General features: G+C 53.4%; 1 protein-coding gene across 1 annotated transcript in view; it reads right to left on the bottom strand.

The window, feature by feature from the left end:
* GPC2 (glypican 2) overlaps positions 1 to 23,376 on the bottom strand; it is a 131,832-nt gene that overhangs the window by 16,851 nt on the left and 91,605 nt on the right. The window contains exons 6-7 of the mRNA XM_063930902.1: positions 22,193 to 22,273; positions 17,802 to 17,967 (exon numbers count right to left, since the gene is read on the bottom strand). Of these exons, the coding sequence (XP_063786972.1) occupies positions 17,802 to 17,967; positions 22,193 to 22,273 (247 nt within the window). The remainder of the gene's footprint in view (positions 1 to 17,801; positions 17,968 to 22,192; positions 22,274 to 23,376) is intronic.

Raw genomic sequence — 23,376 nt, 5'->3', positions numbered from 1 at the left:
AACATGTCGACACAAGCGTACCGACACACCACACACACAGGGAATGCTCTTCTTGAAGACAGTTCCCCCACAAGGCCCTTTGGAGAGACAGAGAGAGAGTATGCCAGCACACACCCCAGCGCTATATAACCAAGGAATATCACAGTTACTTAATGTTAACCCAGTAGCGGCTGTTATATTGATTTTTGCACCTAATTATGTGCCCCCCCTCTCTTTTTACCCTCTTCTACCGTGTATCTGCAGGGGAGAGCCTGGGGAGTTCCTCTCAGCTGAGCTGGGGAGAAAAAATGGCGCTGGTGAGTGCTGAGGAAGAAGCCCCGCCCCCTCAGCGGCGGGCTTCTGTCCCGCTTCAATGTACAATTTTTGGCGGGGGCTCATACATATATACAGTGCCCAACTGTATATATGCAAAACTTTTGCCAAAGAGGTCTCTAATTGCTGCCCAGGGCGCCCCCCCTGCGCCCTGCACCCTTACAGTGACCGGAGTATGTGGGTGTAGTGTGGGAGCAATGGCGCACAGCTGCAGTGCTGTGCGCTACCTCAGTGAAGACTGGAGTCTTCTGCCGCCGATTTCGAAGTCTTCTTGCTTCTCATGCTCACCCAGCTTCTGTCTTCCGGCTCTGCGAGGGGGACGGCGGCGTGGCTCTGGGATCGGACGACGAGGGTGAGATCCTGTGTACGATCCCTCTGGAGCTAAAGGTGTCCAGTAGCCTAAGAAGCAGGACCTATCTTCAGAGAGTAGGGCTGCTTCTCTCCCCTCAGTCCCACGATGCAGGGAGTCTGTTGCCAGCAGAGCTCCCTGAAAATAAAAAACCTAACAAAATACTTTCTCTCAGCAAACTCAGGAGAGCTCACTGAACAGCACCCAGCTCGTCTGGGCACAGATTCAAACTGAGGTCTGGAGGAGGGACATAGAGGGAGGAGCCAGAGCACACCAGAATCTAAATTCTTTCTTAAAGTGCCCATGTCTCCTGCGGAGCCCGTCTATTCCCCATGGTCCTTACGGAGTCCCCAGCATCCACTAGGACGTTAGAGAAACAAACAAGTAACTTTGGGGCCGGGCCTAATTCAGATCTGATGGCAGCAGCAAATTTGCTAGCTAATTGGGAAAACCATGTGCACTGCAGCTGGGGCAGATGTAACATGTGCAGAGAGAGTTAGATTTGGGTGGGTTATTTTATTTCTGTGCAGGGTAAATACTGGCTGCTTTATTTTTACACTGCAATTTAGATTTCAGTTTGAACACACCCCACCCAAATCTAACTCTCTCTGCACATGTTACATCTGCCCCACCTGCAGTGCACATGGGGGCTAATTCAGACGTGATCGCTGCTGTGCGTTTTCGTACAGCAGACAATCAGGTCCAAACTGTGCATGCATATGCACCGCAATGCGCAGGCGAGTCGCACGGGTACAAAGCGGAACGCCGCTCAGCGATGGGTTTGTGCGATGGGTTTGTGCAATGGATCCGTGATCGCAAGGAGATTGACAGGAAGAGGGCGTTTGTGGGTGTCACTGACAGTTTTCAGGGAGTGTTTGTAAAAACGCAGGCATGTCCAAGTGTTTTCAGGGAGGGTTCCTGACGTCAATTCCGGGACCAAAAAGACTGAAGTGATGGCAGCGGCTGAGTAAGTCCTGGGCTGCGCAGAGACTGCACAAGATCTTATTGTACAGCTCTGCTACACATGCATTCACACACTTGCACAGCTAAAATACACTCCCCCTGTAGGCGGCGACTATCTGATCGCAGCAGTGCAAAAATCACCTGCTAGCGAACAGGTCTGAATTACCCCCTTTGTTGCTGCAATGTATGGAGGGGGAGGGGGGCAAATCCATATATTGCTTTGCATGCATACTTTGCATACTGGCTGCCTTTGCATGTAGCCCACAAATGCTGGACAGCTTTATTCTAAAGTTGGGTACACGCTAAGCTACATATCACATGGACGCCAACATGTACTGTAGATACATCGCACAGTCGTATGATATATCGTGGATGGCGTGCAATGTATTCACTAGGGAATAAATTGTGTAGCGTGTACCCAGCCTGCGCGGTGTGTGTTCCCCAGCATAGTGTGTATCCAGCCTGCGCGGTGTGTGTCCCAGCCTAGTGTGTACCCAGTCTACACAGTGTGTGTCCCAGCCTATTGTGTATCCAGCCTGCACAGTGCGTGTCCCAGCCTATTGTGTATCCAGCCTGCACAGTGCGTGTCCCAGCCTATTGTGTACCCAGCCTGCGCTGTGTGTGTCCAGCCTAGTGTGTATCCAGCCTGCGTGGTGTGTGCCAAGCCTAGTGTGTACCCATCCTGTATGGTGTGTGTCCAGCCTAGTGTGTATCCGGCCTAGTGTGTACCCAGCGTGCGCAGTGTGTGCCCAGCCTAGTGTATACCCAGCCTGCACAGTGTGTGCCCCAGCCTAGTGTGTACCCAGCCTGCACAGTGTGTGTCCCAGCCTTGTGTGCACCCAGCCTGCACAGTGTGTGTCCCAGCCTAGTGTGTACCCAGCCTGTGTGGTGTGTGTCCCAGCCTACTGTGTACCCAGCCTGCGCTGTGTGTGTCCAGCCTAGTGTGTATCCAGCCTGCGTGGTGTGTGCCAAGCCTAGTGTGTACCCAGCCTGTATGGTGTGTCCAGCCTAGTGTGTATCCGGCCTAGTGTGTACCCAGCGTGCGCAGTGTGTGTCCCAGCCTTGTGTGTACCCAGCCTGCACAGTGTGTGTCCCAGCCTTGTGTGTACCCAGCCTGCACAGTGTGTGTCCCAGCCTAGTGTGTACCCAGCCTGTGTGGTGTGTGTCCCAGCCTAGTGTGTGCCCAGCCTGTGCGGTGTGTGTCCTGCCTAGTGTCTACCCAGGCTGTGTGGTGTGTGTCCCAGCCTAGTGTGTACCCAGCCTGCGCAGTGTGTGTCCCAGCCTAGTGTGTACCCAGTCTGCACGGTGTGTGTCCCAGCCTGTGTGGTGTGTATCCCAGCATGGTGTGTACCCAGCCTTCACAGTGTGTGTCCCAGCCTAGTGTGTACCCAGCCTGTGTGGTGTGTGTCCCAGCCTAGTGTGTTCCCAGCCTGTGTGGTGTGTATCCCAGCCTAGTGTGTACCCAGCCTTCACAGTGTGTGTCCCAGCCTAGTGTGTACCCAGCCTGTGTGGTGTCTATCCCAGCCTAGTGTATACCCAGCCTGTGTGGTATGTATCCCAGCATAGTCTGTACCCAGCATGCGCGGTGTGTGTCCCAGCATAGTGTATACCCAGCCTGCACAGTGTGTGTCCCAGCCTAGTGTATACCCAGCCTGCGCAGTGTGTGTCCAGCCTAGTGTGTACCCAGCCTGCACAGTGTGTGTCCCAGCCTAGTGTGTTCCCAGCCTGTGTGGTGTGTGTTCAGCCTAGTGTGTACCCAGCGTGCGCAGTGTGTGTCCAGCCTAGTGTGTACCCAGCGTGCGCAGTGTGTGTCCAGCCTAGTGTGTATCCAGCCTGTGCAGTGTGTGTCCAGATTAGTGTGTACCCAGCCTGTGTGGTTTGTATCCCAGCCTAGTGTGTACACAGCCTGCCCGGTGTGTGTCCCAGCCTAGTGTGTACCCAGCCTGTGTGGTGTGTATCCCAGCATAGTGTGTACACAGCCTGCGCGGTGTGTGTCCCAGCCTAGTGTGTACCCAGCCTGTGTGGTGTGTATCCCAGCATAGTGTGTACCCAGCCTACACGGTGTGTGTCCCAGCCTAGTGTATACCCAGCCTGCATAGTGTGTGTCCCAGCCTAGTGTGTACCCAGCCTGTGTGGTGTGTACCCAGCCTGCACGGTGTGTGTCCCAGCCTAGTGTATACCCAGCCTGCACAGTGTGTGTCCCAGCCTAGTGTGTACCCAGCCTGCACAGTGTGTGTCCCAGCCTAGTGTGTACCCAGCCTGTGTGGTGTGTGTTCCAGCCTAGTGTGTATCCAGCCTGCGTGGTGTGTGTCCAGCCTAGTGTGTATCCAGCCTGCGCGGTATATGTCCCAGCCTAGTGTGTACCCAGCCTGTGCAGTGTGTGTCCAGCCTAGTGTGTACACAGCCTGCATGGTGTGTGTCCAGACTAGTGTGTACCCAGCCTGCGTGGTGTGTGTCCCAGGTGTACCCAGCCTGCACAGTGCGTGTACCAGCCTATTGTGTACCCAGCCTGCACGGTGTGTGTCCCAGCCTAATGTGTACCCAGCCTGCGCGGTGTGTGTCCCAGCCTGTGTGGTGTGTATCCCAGCATAGTGTGTACCCAGTCTGCACGGTGTGTGTCCCAGCCTAGTGTGTACCCAGCCTGTGTGGTGTGTGTCCCAGCATAGTGTGTACCCAGCCTGCACGGTGTGTGTCCCAGCCTAGTGTGTACCCAGCCTGTGTGGTGTATATCCCAGCATAGTGTGTACCCAGCCTACACAGTGTGTGTCCCAGCCTAGTGTGTACCCAGCCTGTGTGGTGTGTGTCCCAGCCTAGTGTGTACCCAGCCTGCAGTGTGTGTCCCAGCATAGTGTGTACCCAGCCTGCACGGTGTGTGTCCCAGCCTAGCATGTACCCAACCTGCGCGGTGTGTGTACCCAGCCTGTGTGGTGTGTATCCCAGCATAGTGTGTACCCAGCCTGTGTGGTGTGTGTCCCAGCCTATTGTGTACCCAGCCTGCACAGTGCGTGTCCCAGCCTATTGTGTACCCAGCCTGTACGGTGTGTGTCCCAGCCTGGTGTGTATCCAGCCTGCGCGGTGTGTGTCCCAGCCTAGTGTGTACCCAGCCTGTGTAATGTGTGTCCTAGCCTATTGTGTACCCAGCCTGCACAGTGCGTGTCCCAGCTTATTGTGTACCCAGCCTGCACGGTGTGTGTCCCAGCCTAGTGTGTACCCAGCCTGCGCGGTGTGTGTCCCAGCCTAGTGTGTACCCAGCCTGCGCTGTGTGTGTCCCAGCCTAGTGTGTACCCAGCCTGCGCTGTGTATGTCCAGCCTAATGTGTATCCAGCCTGCGTGGTGTGTGCTAAGCCTAGTGTATACCCAGCCTGTATGGTGTGTGTCCAGCCTAGTGTGTATCCAGCCTGCACGGTGTGTGTCCGGCCTAGTGTGTACCCAGCCTGCACAGTGTGTGTCCCAGCCTAGTGTGTACCCAGCCTGCACAGTGTGTGTCCCAGCCTAGTGTGTACTCAGCCTGCACGGTGTGTGTCCCAGCCTAGTGTGTACCCAGCCTGTGTGGTGTGTGTGTCCTGCCTAGTGTGTACCCAGCCTGTGTGGTGTGTCCCAGCCTAGTGTGTACCCAGTCTGCACGGTGTGTGTCCCAGCCTGTGTGGTGTGTATCCCAGCATGGTGTGTACCCAGCCTGCGCGGTGTGTGTCCCAGCCTAGTGTGTACCCAGCCTGCGCGGTGTGTGTCCCAGCCTAGTGTGTTCCCAGCCTGTGTGGTGTGTATCCCAGCCTAGTGTGTACCCAGCCTTCACAGTGTGTACCCAGCCTGTGTGGTGTCTATCCCAGCATAGTGTGTACCCAGCCTGCGCGGTGTGTGTCCCAGCCTAGTGTGTACCCAGCCTGTGTGGTGTGTATCCCAGCATAGTGCCAGCCTGCACGGTGTGTGTCCCAGCCTAGTGTATACCCAGCCTGCACAGTGTGTGTCCCAGCCTAGTGTGTACCCAGCCTGTGTGGTGTGTACCCAGCCTGCACGGTGTGTGTCCCAGCCTAGTGTATACCCAGCCTGCACAGTGTGTGTCCCAGCCTAGTGTGTACCCAGCCTGTGTGGTGTCTATCCCAGCCTAGTGTGTACCCAGCCTGTGTGGTGTGTATCCCAGCATAGTCTGTACCCAGCCTGCGCGGTGTGTGTCCAGCCTAGTGTGTACCCAGACTGCACAGTGTGTGTCCCAGCCTAGTGTGTTCCCAGCCTGTGTGGTGTGTGTCCCAGCCTAGTGTGTATCCAGCCTGCATGGTGTGTGTCCAGCCTAGTGTGTATCCAGCCTGTGTGGTGTGTGTTCAGCCTAGTGTGTACCCAGCGTGCGCAGTGTGTACCCAGCATGCGCAGTGTGTGTCCAGCTAGTGTGTATCCAGCCTGTGCAGTGTGTGTCCAGCCTAGTGTGTACCCATCCTGCACAGTGTGTGTCCCAGCCTAGTGTGTGCCCAGCCTGTGTGGTGTGTGTACCCAGCCTGCGTGGTGTGTGTCCAGCCTAGTGTGTACCCAGCCTGCGCAGTGTGTGTCCCAGCCTAGTGTGTACCCAGTCTGCGCAGTGTGTGTCCCAGCCTAGTGTGTACCCAGCCTGTGTGGTGTGTATCCCAGCATGGTGTGTACCCAGCCTGCGCGGTGTGTGTCCCAGCCTAGTGTGTACCCAGCCTGTGTGGTGTGTGTTCAGCCTAGTGTGTACCCAGCGTGCGCAGTGTGTACCCAGCATGCGCAGTGTGTGTCCAGCTAGTGTGTATCCAGCCTGTGCAGTGTGTGTCCAGCCTAGTGTGTACCCATCCTGCACAGTGTGTGTCCCAGCCTAGTGTGTGCCCAGCCTGTGTGGTGTGTGTACCCAGCCTGCGTGGTGTGTGTCCAGCCTAGTGTGTACCCAGCCTGCGCAGTGTGTGTCCCAGCCTAGTGTGTACCCAGTCTGCGCAGTGTGTGTCCCAGCCTAGTGTGTACCCAGCCTGTGTGGTGTGTATCCCAGCATGGTGTGTACCCAGCCTGCGCGGTGTGTGTCCCAGCCTAGTGTGTACCCAGCCTGTGTGGTGTGTATCCCAGCATGGTGTGTACCCAGCCTGCGCGGTGTGTGTCCCAGCCTAGTGTGTACCCAGCCTGTGTGGTGTGTATCCCAGCATGGTGTGTACCCAGCCTGCGCGGTGTGTGTCCCAGCCTAGTGTGTACCCAGCCTGTGTGGTGTGTATCCCAGCATGGTGTGTACCCAGCCTGCGCGGTGTGTGTCCCAGCCTAGTGTGTACCCAGCCTGCTCGGTGTGTGTCCCAGCCTAGTGTGTACCCAGCCTGTGTGGTGTGTGTCCCAGCCTAGTGTGTACCCAGCCTGCGCGGTGTGTGTCCCAGCCTAGTGTGTACCCAGCCTGCATGGTGTGTGTCCCAGCCTAGTGTGTACACAGCCTGCGTGGTGTGTGTCCAGCCTAGTGTGTACCCAGCCTGCATGGTGTGTGTGTGTCCAGCCTAGTGTGTATCCAGCCTGTGTGGTGTGTGTTCAGCCTAGTGTGTACCCAGCGTGCGCAGTGTGTGTCCAGCCTAGTGTGTACCCAGCGTGCGCAGTGTGTGTCCAGCCTAGTGTGTACCCAGCGTGCGCAGTGTGTGTCCAGCCTAGTGTGTATCCAGCCTGTGCAGTGTGTGTCCAGCCTAGTGTGAACCCAGCCTGCACAGTGTGTGTCCCAGCCTAGTGTGTACCCAGCCTGCGTGGTGTGTGTCCAGCCTAGTGTGTACCCAGCCTGCATGGTGTGTGTGTCCAGCCTAGTGTGTATCCAGCCTGTGTGGTGTGTGTTCAGCCTAGTGTGTACCCAGCGTGCGCAGTGTGTGTCCAGCCTAGTGTGTACCCAGCGTGCGCAGTGTGTGTCCAGCCTAGTGTGTATCCAGCCTGTGCAGTGTGTGTCCAGCCTAGTGTGTACCCAGCCTGCACAGTGTGTGTCCCAGCCCAGTGTGTACCCAGCCTGTGTGGTGTGTGTCCCAGCATAGTGTGTACCCAGCCTGTGTGGTGTATATCCCAGCCTAGTGTGTATCCAGCCTGTGCAGTGTGTGTCCAGCCTAGTGTGTACCCAGCCTGTGTGGTGTGTGTCCCAGCCCAGTGTGTACCCAGCCTGTGTGGTGTATATCCCAGCATAGTGTGTACCCAGCCTGCGCGGTGTGTGTACCCAGCCTGTGTGGTGTTTATCCCAGCATAGTGTTTACCCAGCCTGTGTGGTGTGTGTCCCAGCCTATTGTGTACCCAGCCTGCACGGTGTGTGTCCCAGCCTAGTGTGTACCCAGCCTGTGTGGTGTGTGTCCCAGCATAGTGTGTACCCAGCCTGTGTGGTGTGTGTCCCAGCCTATGCATAGTGTGTACCCAGTCTGCACGGTGTGTGTCCCAGCCTAGTGTGTACCCAGCCTGTGTGGTGTGTGTCCCAGCATAGTGTGTACCCAGCCTACACAGTGTGTGTCCCAGCCTAGTGTGTACCCAGCCTGCAGTATGTGTCCCAGCATAGTGTGTACCCAGCCTGCGCGGTGTGTGTACCCAGCCTGTGTGGTGTGTATCCCAGCATAGTGTTTACCCAGCCTGTGTGGTGTGTGTCCCAGCCTATTGTGTACCCAGCCTGCACAGTGCGTGTACCAGCCTATTGTGTACCCAGCCTGCACGGTGTGTGTCCAAGCCTAGTGTGTACACAGCCTGCGCTGTGTGTGTCCCAGCATAGTGTGTACACAGCCTGCGCTGTATGTGTCCCAGCATAGTGTGTACCCAGCCTGTGTAGTGTGTGTCCTAGCCTATTGTGTACCCAGCCTGCACAGTGCGTGTCCCAGCCTATTGTGTACCCAGCCTGCGCGGTGTGTGTCCCAGCCTACTGTGTACCCAGCCTGCGCTGTGTGTGTCCCAGCCTAGTGTGTACCCAGCCTGCGCGGTGTGTGTCCCAGCCTACTGTGTACCCAGCCTGCGCTGTGTGTGTCCCAGCCTAGTGTGTACCCAGCCTGCGCTGTGTGTGTCCAGCCTAGTGTGTATCCAGCCTGCGTGGTGTGTGCTAAGCCTAGTGTGTACCCAGCCTGTATGGTGTGTGTCCAGCCTAGTGTGTATCCAGCCTGCACGGTGTGTGTCCGGCCTAGTGTGTACCCAGCGTGCGCAGTGTGTGTCCAGCCTAGTGTGTACACAGCCTGCACAGTGTGTGTCCCAGCCTAGTGTGTACCCAGCCTGTGTGGTGTGGGTCCCAGCCTAGTGTGTACCCAGCCTGTGTGGTGTGTGTCCTGCCTAGTGTGTACCAAGCCTGTGTGGTGTGTGTCCCAGCCTAGTGTGTAACCAGCCTGCGCAGTGTGTGTCCCAGCCTAGTGTGTACCCAGTCTGCACGGTGTGTGTCCCAGCCTGTGTGGTGTGTATCTCAGCATGGTGTGTATCTCAGCATGGTGTGTACCCAGCCTGCGCGGTGTGTGTCCCAGCCTAATGTGTACCCAGCCTGTGTGGTGTCTATCCCAGCATAGTGTGAACCCAGCCTGTGTGGTGTGTATCCCAGCATAGTGTGTACCCAGCCTGCGCGGTGTGTGTCCCAGCCTAGTGTATACCCAGCCTGCACAGTGTGTGCCCCAGCCTAGTGTATACCTAGCCTGCACAGTGTGTGTCCGGTCTAGTGTGTACCCAGCCTGCACAGTGTGTGTCCCAGCCTAGTGTGTACCCAGCCTGTGTGGTGTGTGTTCCAGCCTAGTGTGTATCCAGCCTGCGTGGTGTGTGTCCAGCCTAGTGTGTACCCAGCCTGCGAAGTGTGTGTCCAGCCTAGTGTGTACCCAGCCTGTGTGGTGTGTGTCCCAGCCTAGTGTGTACCCAGCCTGCACGGTGTGTGTCCCAGCCTAGTGTGTATCCAGCCTGTGTGGTGTGTGTCCCAGCCTAGTGTGTACCCAGCCTGCGAGGTATGTGTCCAGCCTAGTGTGTACCCAGCCTGTTTGGTGTGTGTCCCAGCCTAGTGTGTACCCAGCCTGCACGGTGTGTGTCCCAGCCTAGTGTGTACCCAGCCTGCGAGGTATGTGTCCAGCCTGTGTGGTGTGTATCCCAGCCTAGTGTGTACCCAGCCTGTGAGGTGTGGGTCCCAGCCTAGTGTGTACCCAGCCTGTGTGGTGTGTGTCCTGCCTAGTGTGTACCAAGCCTGTGTGGTGTGTGTCCCAGCCTAGTGTGTACCCAGCCTGCGCAGTGTGTGTCCCAGCCTAGTGTGTACCCAGTCTGCACGGTGTGTGTCCCAGCCTGTGTGGTGTGTATCTCAGCATGGTGTGTATCTCAGCATGGTGTGTACCCAGCCTGCGCGGTGTGTGTCCCAGCCTAATGTGTACCCAGCCTGTGTGGTGTCTATCCCAGCATAGTGTGAACCCAGCCTGTGTGGTGTGTATCCCAGCATAGTGTGTACCCAGCCTGCGCGGTGTGTGTCCCAGCCTAGTGTGTACCCAGCCTGTGTGGTTTGTATCCCAGCCTAGTGTGTACCCAGCCTGCACGGTGTGTGTCCCAGCCTAGTGTGTACCCAGCCTGTGTGGTGTGTATCCCAGCATAGTGTGTACCCAGCCTGCGCGGTGTGTGTCCCAGCCTAGTGTGTACCCAGCCTGTGTGGTGTGTATCCCAGCATAGTGTGTACCCAGCCTGCACGGTGTGTGTCCCAGCCTAGTGTACACCCAGCCTGCACAGTGTGTGTCCCAGCCTAGTGTATACCCAGCCTGCACAGTGTGTGCCCCAGCCTAGTGTATACCCAGCCTGCACAGTGTGTGTCCGGTCTAGTGTGTACCCAGCCTGCACAGTGTGTGTCCCAGCCTAGTGTGTACCCAGCCTGTGTGGTGTGTGTTCCAGCCTAGTGTGTATCCAGCCTGCGTGGTGTGTGTCCAGCCTAGTGTGTACCCAGCCTGCGAAGTGTGTGTCCAGCCTAGTGTGTACCCAGCCTGTGTGGTGTGTGTCCCAGCCTAGTGTGTACCCAGCCTGCACGGTGTGTGTCCCAGCCTAGTGTGTATCCAGCCTGTGTGGTGTGTGTCCCAGCCTAGTGTGTACCCAGCCTGCGAGGTATGTGTCCAGCCTAGTGTGTACCCAGCCTGTTTGGTGTGTGTCCCAGCCTAGTGTGTACCCAGCCTGCACGGTGTGTGTCCCAGCCTAGTGTGTACCCAGCCTGCGAGGTATGTGTCCAGCCTGTGTGGTGTGTATCCCAGCCTAGTGTGTACCCAGCCTGTGAGGTATGTGTCCAGCCTAGTGTGTATCCAGCCTGTGTGGTGTGTGTCCCAGCCTAGTGTGTACCCAGCCTGTGTGGTGTGTGTCCCAGCCTAGTGTGTACCCAGCCTGCACGGTGTGTGTCCCAGCCTAGTGTGTACCCAGCCTGCGCGGTGTGTGTCCCAGCCTAGTGTGTACCCAGCCTGTGTGGTGTGTGTCCCAGCCTAGTGTGTACCCAACCTGCGCTGTGTGTCCCAGCATAGTGTGTACCCAGCCTGTGTAGTGTGTGTCCCAGCCTAGTGTGTACCCAGCCTGCACAGTGTGTGTCCCAGCCTAGTGTGTACCGAGCCTGTGTGGTGTGTGTCCCAGCCTAGTGTGTACCCAGCCTGCGAGGTATGTGTCCAGCCTAGTGTGTACCCAGCCTGTGTGGTGTGTCAAATGAAAGATGTGGCACTGCGCTAGTGGAGAAGTTAAACAATCACTGTACCCAAAATGCTGCTATAGGGAGTATGGAATCACTACCTAATTCCACTCTATAGACAAGAATTTATAAATGGATATCCCCAGCGCAAGCTAGGTCGAATAAATGATTGATAACACTGTGTATATGGTGAATAAATTGTTTATTAAAAAATAAGTATATTGCAAAATTAATATTCAAAAAATTATATATCTCTAAAACGGTTCCAAGATATACTCCAAATATATTCTCAATAGGAGGTATGTAAAAATAATGTCTGGGGTGCGCGAGTTTGCGACTTACTCCCTCTGTTTGAATGGTAGCTGTTTGATTGATATAGACAAATGGCTGCAGTACTTGATTCAGTTCACATAGGAAAGGGGAAAGTCAAATGGTGTGTTTATCTAAGCCCGTCTGTACGGCAGGTCATTCCCCAAACCAATGGTATTTCATGCAGACGAAAACACTGTAGATGATCAAAACAGGCAAATACCTCAAGGTTATTCATGCACAGAGTCCATATGCAAGGTCCAATAGTGTCCTGTGTTCCCACAACGGGTGAGTCCGGAGTCCGCCGGCGGATAACCTGTCCACGCCGTTCTCAGCGCTGATCGATCCTGCACACTGCCGATCAGCGCTAAGAACGGCGTGGACAGGTTATCCGCCGGCGGACTCCGGACTCACCCGTTGTGGGAACACAGGACACTATTGGACCTTGCATATGGACTCTGTGCATGAATTACCTTGAGGTATTTGCCTGTGTGGTGTGTGTCCAGCTTGCAAGGTGTGTGTCCCAGCCTAGTGTGTATCCAGCTTAGCAACCACAGTCACATTTTACAAAGAAAAAATAAGAATTTACTTACCGATAATTCTATTTCTCATAGTCCGTAGTGGATGCTGGGACTCCGTCAGGTCCATGGGGATAGCGGGCTCCGCAGGAGACAGGGCACATCTAAATAAAGCTTTTAGGATCACATGGTGCGTACTGGCTCCTCCCCCTATGACCCTCCTCCAAGCCTCAGTTAGGTACTGTGCCCGGACGAGCGTACACAATAAGGAAGGATCTTGAATCCCGGGTAAGACTCATACCAGCCACACCAATCACACCGTACAACTTGTGATCTGAACCCAGTTAACAGTATGATAACAAAAAACGAAGTAGCCTCTGAAAAGATGGCTCACAACAATAGTAATAACCCGATCTTTGTAACAATAACTATGTACAAGTATTGCAGACAATCCGCACTTGGGATGGGCGCCCAGCATCCACTACGGACTATGAGAAATAGAATTATCGGTAAGTAAATTCTTATTTTCTCTAACGTCCTAGTGGATGCTGGGACTCCGTCAGGACCATGGGGATTATACCAAAGCTCCCAAACGGGCGGGAGAGTGCGGATGACTCTGCAGCACCGAATGAGAGAACTCCAGGTCCTCCTTAGCCAGAGTATCAAATTTGTAAAATTTTACAAACGTGTTCTCCCCTGACCACGTAGCTGCTCGGCAAAGTTGTAATGCCGAGACCCCTCGGGCAGCCGCCCAAGATGAGCCCACTTTCCTTGTGGAGTGGGCCTTTACAGATTTAGGCTGTGGCAGGCCTGCCACAGAATGTGCAAGTTGGATTGTGCTACAGATCCAACGTGCAATCGTCTGTTTAGACGCAGGAGCACCCAGCTTGTTGGGTGCATACAATATAAACAACGAGTCAGATTTTCTGACTCCAGCCGTCCTTGAAATATATATTTTTAATGCTCTGACAACGTCCAGCAACTTGGAGTCCTCCAAGTCGCTAGTAGCCGCAGGCACCACAATAGGCTGGTTCAAGTGAAAAGCCGAAACCACCTTAGGGAGAAAATGAGGACGTGTCCGCAGTTCTGCCCTGTCCGAATGGAAAATCAGATATGGGCTTTTGTATGATAAAGCCGCCAACTCTGAAACTCTCCTGGCTGAAGCCAGGGCCAATAGCATGGTTACCTTCCATGTAAGGTATTTTAAATCTACCGATTTTAGAGGCTCAAACCAATGAGATTTGAGAAAATTCAAAACTACGTTCAAATCCCACGGTGCCACTGGAGGCACTATTGGGGGTTGTATATGTAGTACACCTTTGACAAAAGTTTGTACTTCAGGCACTGATGCCAATTCCTTCTGGAAGAAGATTGATAAGGCCGAAATTTGAACTTTAATGGACCCCAATTTTAGGCCCATAGACAATCCTGCTTGCAGGAAATGTAAGAATCGACCCAATTGAAATTCTTCCGTTGGAGCCTTCTTGGCCTCACACCACGCAACATATTTTCGCCAAATGCGGTGATAATGTTGTACAGTCACTTCCTTTCTAGCCTTAATCAAGGTAGGAATAACTTCCTCTGGAATGCCCTTTTCTTTTAGAATCCGGCGTTCAACCGCCATGCCGTCAAACGCAGACGCGGTAAGTCTTGGAACATACAAGGTCCCTGCTGAAGCAGATCCCTTCTTAGAGGTAGAGGCCATGGATCCTCCGTGAGCATCTCTTGAAGTTCCGGATACCAAGTTCTTCTTGGCCAGTCCGGAGCCACCAGTATTGTTCTTACTCCTCTTTTCCGTATAATTCTCAGTACCTTTGGTATGAGAGGCAGAGGAGGGTACACATACACTGACTGGTACACCCACGGTGTTACCAGAGCGTCCACAGCTATTGCCTGAGGGTCTCTTGACCTGGCGCAATATCTGTCCAATTTTTTGTTGAGGCGAGACGCCATCATGTCCACCTTTGGTCTTTCCCAACGGTTCACAATCATGTGGAAGACTTCTGGATGAAGTCCCCACTCTCCCGGGTGAAGGTCGTGTCTGCTGAGGAAGTCTGCTTCCCAGTTGTCCACTCCCGGGATGAACACTGCTGACAGTGCTATGACATGATTCTCCGCCCAGCGCAGAATCCTTGCAGCTTCTGTCATTGCTCTTCTGCTTCTCGTGCCGCCTTGTCGGTTTACGTGGGCGACTGCCGTGATGTTGTCCGACTGGATCAACACCGGCTGACCCTGAAGCAGCGATTTTGCCAGGCTTAGAGCATTGTAGATCGCTCTTAGCTCCAGTATATTTATGTGAAGGGACGTCTCCAGGTTTGACCACACGCCCTGGAAGTTTCTTCCCTGTGTGACTGCTCCCCAGCCTCGTAGGCTGGCATCCGTAGTCACCAGGACCCAGTCCTGTATGCTGAATCTGCGGCCCTCTAACAGATGGGCACTCTGCAACCACCACAGGAGAGACAACCTTGTTCTTGGTGACAGTGTTATCCGCTGATGCATGTGCAGATGCGATCCGGACCATTTGTCCAGCAGATCCCACTGAAATGTCCGTGCATGGAATCTGCCGAATGGAATCGCTTCGTAAGAAGCCACCATCTTTCCCAGGACTCTTGTGCATTGATGTACTGACACAGTTCCTGGTTTTAGGAGGTTCCTGACAAGTTCGGATAACTCCCTTGCTTTCTCCTCCGGGAGAAACACCTTTTTCTGAACCGTGTCCAGAATCATTCCCAGGAACAGCAGACGAGTTGTCGGGGTCAATTGAGATTTTGGAAGATTCAGAATCCACCCGTGTTGCTGAAGCACTACCTGGGTTAGTGCTACACCGACTTCCAGTTGTTCTCTGGACTTTGCCCTTATCAGGAGATCGTCCAAGTAAGGGATAATTAATACGCCTTTTCTTCGTAGAAGAACCATCATTTCGGTCATTACCTTGGTAAAGACCCGAGGGGCCGTGGACAAACCAAACGGCAGCGTTTGAAACTGATAATGACAGTCTTGTATCACGAACCTGAGATACCCTTGGTGTGAGGGGTAAATTGGGACATGCAGATAAGCATCCTTTATGTCCAGGGACACCATGAAGTCCCCTTCTTCCAGATTCGCTATCACTGCTCTGAGTGACTCCATCTTGAACTTGAATTTCTGTATGTACAGGTTCAAGGATTTCAGGTTTAGAATAGGTCTTACCGAACCGTCCGGCTTCGGTACCACAAATAGTGTGGAATAATACCCCTTTCCCTGTTGTAGGAGGGGTACCTTGACTATCACCTGCTGAGAATACAGCTTGTGAATGGCTTCCAAAACCGACGTCCTTTCTGAGGGAGACGTTGGTAAAGCAGACTTTAGGAACCGGCGAGGGGGAGACCTTTCGAACTCCAACATGTAACCCTGAGATATTATCTGCAGGATCCACGGGTCCACTTGTGAGCGAGCCCACTGATTGCTGAAAATCTTGAGTCGACCCCCCACCGCTCCTGAGTCCGCTTGTAAAGCCCCAGCGTCATGCTGATGGCTTTGTAGAACCCGGGGCGGGCTTCTGGTCCTGGGCAGGGGCTGCTTGCTGCCCTCTCTTACCCTTTCCTCTGCCTCGCGGCAGATAAGACTGTCCTTTTGGTCGCTTGTTTTTATAGGAGCGAAAGGACTGCGGCTGAAAAGACGGTGTCTTTTTCTGTTGGGAGGGGGTCTGAGGTAAAAAAGTGGATTTGCCGGCAGTTGCCGTGGCCACCAGGTCCGAAAGACCGACCCCAAATAATTCCTCTCCTTTATATGGCAATACTTCCATATGCCTTTTGGAATCCGCATCACCTGACCACTGTCGCGTCCATAAACTTCTTCTGGCAGATATGGACATCGCGCTTACTCTTGATGCTAGAGTACAAATATCCCTCTGAGCATCTCGCATATAAAGAAAAGCATCCTTTAATTGCTCTAGAGTCAATAAAATACTGTCCCTATCCAGGGTATCAATATTTTCAGTCAGAGAATCCAACCACACTACCCCAGCACTGCACATCCAGGCTGAGGCTACTGCCGGTCGCAGTATAACACCAGTATGTGTGTATATACTCTTCAGTGTAGTTTCCAGCCTCCTATCTGCTGGATCCTTGAGGGCGGCCGTATCAGGAGACGGCAACGCCACTTGCTTTGATAAACGTGTGAGCGCCTTATCCACCCTAGGGGGTGTTTCCCAGCGCGCCCTAACCTCTGGTGGGAAAGGGTATAATGCCAATAACTTCTTGGAAATTAGCAGTTTTCTATCTGGGTTAACCCACGCTTCGTCACACACGTCATTCAATTCCTCTGATTCTGGAAAAGCTACAGGTAGTTTTTTCACCCCCCACATAATACCCCTTTTTGAGGTACCAGCAGTATCAGAGATCTGCAAAGCCTCCTTCATTGCCGTGATCATATAACGTGTGGCCCTATTGGAAAATACGTTTGTTTCTTCACCGTCGACACTAGATTCATCTGTGTCGGTACCCGTGTCGACTGACTGAGGTAAGGGACGTTTTACAGCCCCTGACGGTGTCTGAGACGCCTGAGCCGGTACTAACTGGTTTTCCGGCCGTCTCATTTCGTCAACTGACTTTTGTAATGTGCTAACATTATCACGTAATTCCATAACTAAAGCCATCCATTCCGGTGTCGACTCCCTAGGGGGTGACATCACCATTACCGGCAATTGCTCTGCCTCCACAACAACATCGTCCTCATACATGTCGACACACACGTACCGACACACAGCAGCCACACAGGGAATGCTCTAATCGAAGACAGGACCCTCTTAGCCCTTTGGGGAGACAGAGGGAGAGTTTGCCAGCACACACCAAAAGCGCTATAAATGTATATAAACAACCCTAGAAGGTGTTGTTTTTGATATAAGCGCTTTTAATATATCAATATCGCCAAATTATGCCCCCCTTCTCTTTGTTACCCTGTTTCTGTAGTGCAGTGCAGGGGAGAGTCCTGGGAGCCTTCCTCACCAGCGGAGCTGAGCAGGAAAATGGCGCTGAGTGCTGAGGAGAATAAGCTCCGCCCCTTTTTCGGCGGCTTTTCTCCCGGGTTTTAAGAAAACTGGCCTGGGTTAAATACATACATATAGCCTTAATGGCTATATGTGATGTATTTATTTTGCCACTAAAGGTATTTAATATTGCTGCCCAGGGCGCCCCCAGCAGCGCCCTGCACCCTCCGTGACTGAATCAGTGAGACGTGTAGCAACAATGGCGCACAGCTGCAGTGCTGTGCGCTACCTTCATGAAGACTGAGGAGTCTTCTGCCGCCTGCTTTCCGGACCTCCGTCTTCAGCGTCTGTAAGGGGGATCGGCGGCGCGGCTCCGGGACGAACCCCAGGAGGACCTGTGTTCCGACTCCCTCTGGAGCTAAGTGTCCAGTAGCCTAAGACTCCAATCCATCCTGCACGCAGGTGAGTTGGAAATCTCTCCCCTAAGTCCCTCGATGCAGTGATCCTGTTGCCAGCAGGATTCACTGAGATTTAAACCTAAAAAAAACTTTTTCTAAGCAGCTCTTTAGGAGAGCCACCTAGATTGCACCCTTCTCGGACGGGCACAAAAACCTAACTGAGGCTTGGAGGAGGGTCATAGGGGGAGGAGCCAGTACGCACCATGTGATCCTAAAAGCTTTATTTAGATGTGCCCTGTCTCCTGCGGAGCCCGCTATCCCCATGGTCCTGACGGAGTCCCAGCATCCACTAGGACGTTAGAGAAATAGGTAAGTACACAACTCAGGCCATTGTCCTATTACCCACCTATTAAACTGTTCCAATCAGCATCCATATCCGCCTGGTGGGCGAGGCAGCCCTTCATGACGTTAAGACAGAGGCCATGGCAGGGCAGGAGACCTGTGTAACCTCGGCACAATGGACAATACCACATCCGCATGGCAGCTCGCAGACAATCGGAAGGTGGCACTGCCTAGATAGGGAAGAGACATTGTTACAGAGGGATTCGTGTCTCCCGCACAGGCCCAGCTCACATATACTATACCTGGGATCCCCAACCCAGAGGCAGTCTCTTATTCCTCACATATACTATACCTGGGATCCCCAACCCAGAGGCCGTCTCTTATTCCTCACATATACTCTACCTGGGATCCCCAACCCAGAGGCCATCTCTTATTCCTCACATATACTATACCTGGGATCCCCAACCCAGAGGCAGTCTCTTATTCCTCACATATACTATACCTGGGATCCCCAACCCAGAGGCAGTCTCTTATTCCTCACATATACTATACCTGGGATCCCCAACCCAGAGGCAGTCTCTTATTCCTCACATATACTATACCTGGGATCCCCAACCCAGAGGCAGTCTCTTATTCCTCACATATACTATACCTGGGATCCCCAACCCAGAGGCCGTCTCTTATTCCTCACATATACTATACCTGGGATCCCCAACCCAGAGGCCGTCTCTTATTCCTCACATATACTATACCTGGGATCCCCAACCCAGAGGCCGTCTCTTATTCCTCACATATACTCTACCTGGGATCCCCAACCCAGAGGCCATCTCTTATTCCTCACATATACTATACCTGGGATCCCCAACCCAGAGGCCGTCTCTTATTCCTCACATATACTATACCTGGGATCCCCAACCCAGAGGCAGTCTCTTATTCCTCACATATACTATACCTGGGATCCCCAACCCAGAGGCAGTCTCTTATTCCTCACATATACTATACCTGGGATCCCCAACCCAGAGGCCGTCTCTTATTCCTCACATATACTATACCTGGGATCCCCAACCCAGAGGCAGTCTCTTATTCCTCACATATACTATACCTGGGATCCCCAACCCAGAGGCCGTCTCTTATTCCTCACATATACTATACCTGGGATCCCCAACCCAGAGGCCGTCTCTTATTCCTCACATATACTATACCTGGGATCCCCAATCCAGAGTCAATCTCTTGTTTCTCACATATACTATACCTGGGATCCCCAACCCAGAGGCAGTCTCTTATTCCTCACATATACTATACCTGGGATCCCCAACCCAGAGGCAGTCTCTTATTCCTCACATATACTATACCTGGGATCCCCAACCCAGAGGCCGTCTCTTATTCCTCACATATACTCTACCTGGGATCCCCAACCCAGAGGCCGTCTCTTATTCCTCACATATACTCTACCTGGGATCCCCAACCCAGAGGCCATCTCTTATTCCTCACATATACTATACCTGGGATCCCCAACCCAGAGGCCGTCTCTTATTCCTCACATATACTATACCTAAGATCCCCAACCCAGAGGCAGTCTCTTATTCCTCACATATACTATACCTGGGATCCCCAACCCAGAGGCAGTCTCTTATTCCTCACATATCCTATACCTGGGATCCCCAACCCAGAGGTCGTCTCTTATTCCTCACATATACTATACCTGGGATCCCCAACCCAGAGGCCGTCTCTTATTCCTCACATATACTATACCTGGGATCCCCAACCCAGAGGCCGTCTCTTATTCCTCACATATACTATACCTGGGATCCCCAACCCAGAGGCAGTCTCTTATTCCTCACATATACTATATACCTGGGATCCCCAACCCAGAGGCCGTCTCTTATTCCTCACATATACTATACCTGGGATCCCCAACCCAGAGGCCGTCTCTTATTCCTCACATATACTATACCTGGGATCCCCAACCCAGAGGCCGTCTCTTATTCCTCACATATACTTGCCTCTGGGTTGGGGATCCCAGGTATGTCTCTTATTCCTCACATATACTATACCTGGGATCCCCAACCCAGAGGCCGTCTCTTATTCCTCACATATACTATACCTGGGATCCCCAACCCAGAGGCCGTCTCTTATTCCTCACATATACTATACCTGGGATCCCCAACCCAGAGGCCATCTCTTATTCCTCACATATACTATACCTGGGATCCCCAACCCAGAGGCCATCTCTTATTCCTCACATATACTATACCTGGGATCCCCAACCCAGAGGCAGTCTCTTATTCCTCACATATACTATACCTGGGATCCCCAACCCAGAGGCCGTCTCTTATTCCTCACATATACTATACCTGGGATCCCCAACCCAGAGGCCATCTCTTATTCCTCACATATACTATACCTGGGATCCCCAACCCAGAGGCAGTCTCTTATGCCTCACATATACTATACCTGGGATCCCCAGCCCAGAGTCAATCTCTTGTTTCTCACATATACTATACCTGGGATCCCCAACCCAGAGGCAGTCTCTTATTCCTCACATATACTATACCTGGGATCCCCAGCCCAGAGGCAGTCTCTTATTCCTCACATATACTATACCTGGGATCCCCAACCCAGAGGCCATCTCTTATTCCTCACATATACTATACCTGGGATCCCCAACCCAGAGGCAATCTCTTATTCCTCACATATACTATACCTGGGATCCCCAACCCAGAGGCAGTCTCTTATTCCTCACATATACTATACCTGGGATCCCCAACCCAGAGGCCGTCTCTTATTCCTCACATATACTACACCTGGGATCCCCAACCCAGAGGCAGTCTCTTATTCCTCACATATACTATACCTGGGATCCCCAGCCCAGAGGCCGTCTCTTATTCCTCACATATACTATACCTGGGATCCCCAACCCAGAGGCAGTCTCTTATTCCTCACATATACTATACCTGGGATCCCCAGCCCAGAGGCAGTCTCTTATTCCTCACATAAATATCCTGTAGCCTATATAACTGGCACCAAGGACTTACAGATGGCGCCATGCTAATCGTGACTCCATCTGCGACTGAGTGCGTCCGGTGAAGCAGACCGCCGGGCACGAATGCGATGCGTGTGCATCATATACACCATGGTTCTTCAACCTGTGGTCCTCCAGCTGCTGTGAAACTATACATCCCAGCATGCACTGCCACAGTTTTGCTATAAAGGTATGCCAAAACTGAGGCAGGGCATGCTGGGACGTGTAGTTCCACAGCAGCTGGAGGGCCGCAGGTTGAAGACCCATGATATACACGCACGTGCCCCATTCAAAGTGAATAGAAGCGTCTCTGTGCACTTGCCGGCGTGCCCCCGCCTGCGATGTAGCCACAGGGACCTCTCTGGCTGATTCCTGAGCTACATTACAGGAGAAACAGGCTCATAGCTCCCTTCTGTCTGTGTCACCCTGCAGGGGGAGGGACAGGCTCATAGCTCCCTTCTGTCTGTGTCACCCTGCAGGGGGAGGGGCAGGCTCATAGCTCCCTTCTGTCTGTGTCACCCTGCAGGGGGAGGGACAGGCTCATAGCTCCCTACTGTCTGTGTCACCCTGCAGGGGGAGGGACAGGCTCATAGTTCCCTTCTGTCTGTGTCAACCTGCAGGGGGAGGGGCAGGCTCATAGCTCCCTACTGTCTGTGTCACCCTGCAGGGGGAGGGGCAGGCTCATAGCTCCCTTCTGTCTGTGTCACCCTGCAGGGGGAGGGACAGGCTTATAGTTCCCTTCTGTCTGTGTCACTGTGTCACCCTGCAGGGGGAGGGACAGGCTCATAGCTCACTTCTGTCTGTGTCACTGTGTCACCCTGCAGGGGGAGGGACAGGGTCATAGCTCACTTCTGTCTGTGTCACTCTGCAGGGGGAGGGACAGGCTCATAGCTCCCTTCTGTCTGCATCACTGTGTCACCCTGCAGGGGGAGGGACGGGCTCATAGCTCTCTTCTGTCTGTGTCACTGTGTCACCCTGCAGGGGGAGGGACAGGCTCATAGCTCCCTTCTGTCTGTGTCACTGTGTCACCCTGCAGGGGGAGGGACAGGCTCATAGCTCCCTTCTGTCTGTGTCACTGTGTCACCCTGCAGGGGAGGGACAGGCTCATAGCTCCCTTCTGTCTGTGTCACTGTGTCACCCTGCAGGGGAGGGACAGGCTCATAGCTCCCTTCTGTCTGTGTCAACCTGCAGAGGGAGGGACCGGCTCATAGCTCCCTTCTGTCTGTGTCACTGTGTCACCCTGCAGGGGGAGAGACAGGCTCATAGCTCCCTTCTGTCTGTGTCACTGTGTCACCCTGCAGGGGGAGAGGCAGCCTCATAGCTCCCTTCTGTCTGTGTCACCCTGCAGGGGGAGGGACGGGCTCATAGCTCTCTTCTGTCTGTGTCACTGTGTCACCCTGCAGGGGGAGGGACAGGGACTCCCAGTGTTGTACCTTGGCCGCTCTGCTGACGATGTCACTTCCAGTCGCCAGTCCCTGCACCAACGTTCTGGCTGCTCCCAGCGCCCGCGTGACCTGCAGGACACAGAATAACATCAGTAAAAATAAGAATTTACTTACCGATAATTCTATTTCTCGGAGTCCGTAGTGGATGCTGGGGTTCCTGAAAGGACCATGGGGAATAGCGGCTCCGCAGGAGACAGGGCACAAAAAGTAAAGCTTTAGGATCAGGTGGTGTGCACTGGCTCCTCCCCCTATGACCCTCCTCCAAGCCTCAGTTAGGATACTGTGCCCGGACGAGCGTACACAATAAGGAAGGATTTTGAATCCCGGGTAAGACTCATACCAGCCACACCAATCACACTGTACAACCTGTGATCTGAACCCAGTTAACAGTATGATAACAGCGGAGCCTCTGAAAGATGGCTCACAACAATAATAACCCGATTTTTTGTAACTATGTACAAGTAATGCAGATAATCCGCACTTGGGATGGGCGCCCAGCATTTACTACGGACTCCGAGAAATAGAATTATCGGTAAGTAAATTCTTATTTTCTCTATCGTCCTAGTGGATGCTGGGGTTCCTGAAAGGACCATGGGGATTATACCAAAGCTCCCAAACGGGCGGGAGAGTGCGGATGACTCTGCAGCACCGAATGAGAGAACTCCAGGTCCTCCTCAGCCAGGGTATCAAATTTGTAGAATTTTGCAAACGTGTTTGCCCCTGACCAAGTAGCAGCTCGGCAAAGTTGTAATGCCGAGACCCCTCGGGCAGCCGCCCAAGATGAGCCCACCTTCCTTGTGGAATGGGCATTTACATATTTTGGCTGTGGCAGGCCTGCCACAGAATGTGCAAGCTGAATTGTATTACACATCCAACTAGCAATAGTCTGCTTAGAAGCAAGAGCACCCAGTTTGTTGGGTGCATACAGGATAACAGCAAGTCAGTTTTCCTGACTCCAGCCGTCCTGGAACCTATACTTTCAGGGCCCTGACAACATCCAGCAACTTGGAGTCCTCCAAGTCCCTAGTAGGCGCAAGGCACCACAATAAGCTGGTTCAGGTGAAACACTGACACCAACTTAGGGAGAGAACTGGGGACGAGTCCGCAGCTCTGCCCTGTCCGAATGGACAAACAGATATGGGCTTTTTTGAGAAAAAAACCACCAATTTGAC

This window comes from Pseudophryne corroboree, chromosome 6 (genome assembly GCF_028390025.1).
Source record: "Pseudophryne corroboree isolate aPseCor3 chromosome 6, aPseCor3.hap2, whole genome shotgun sequence".
In the NCBI taxonomy this organism is placed as follows: Eukaryota; Metazoa; Chordata; class Amphibia; order Anura; family Myobatrachidae; genus Pseudophryne; species Pseudophryne corroboree.
Note: the sequence above shows the minus strand (reverse complement) of the source record. Positions and strands in the feature narration are given on the sequence as shown.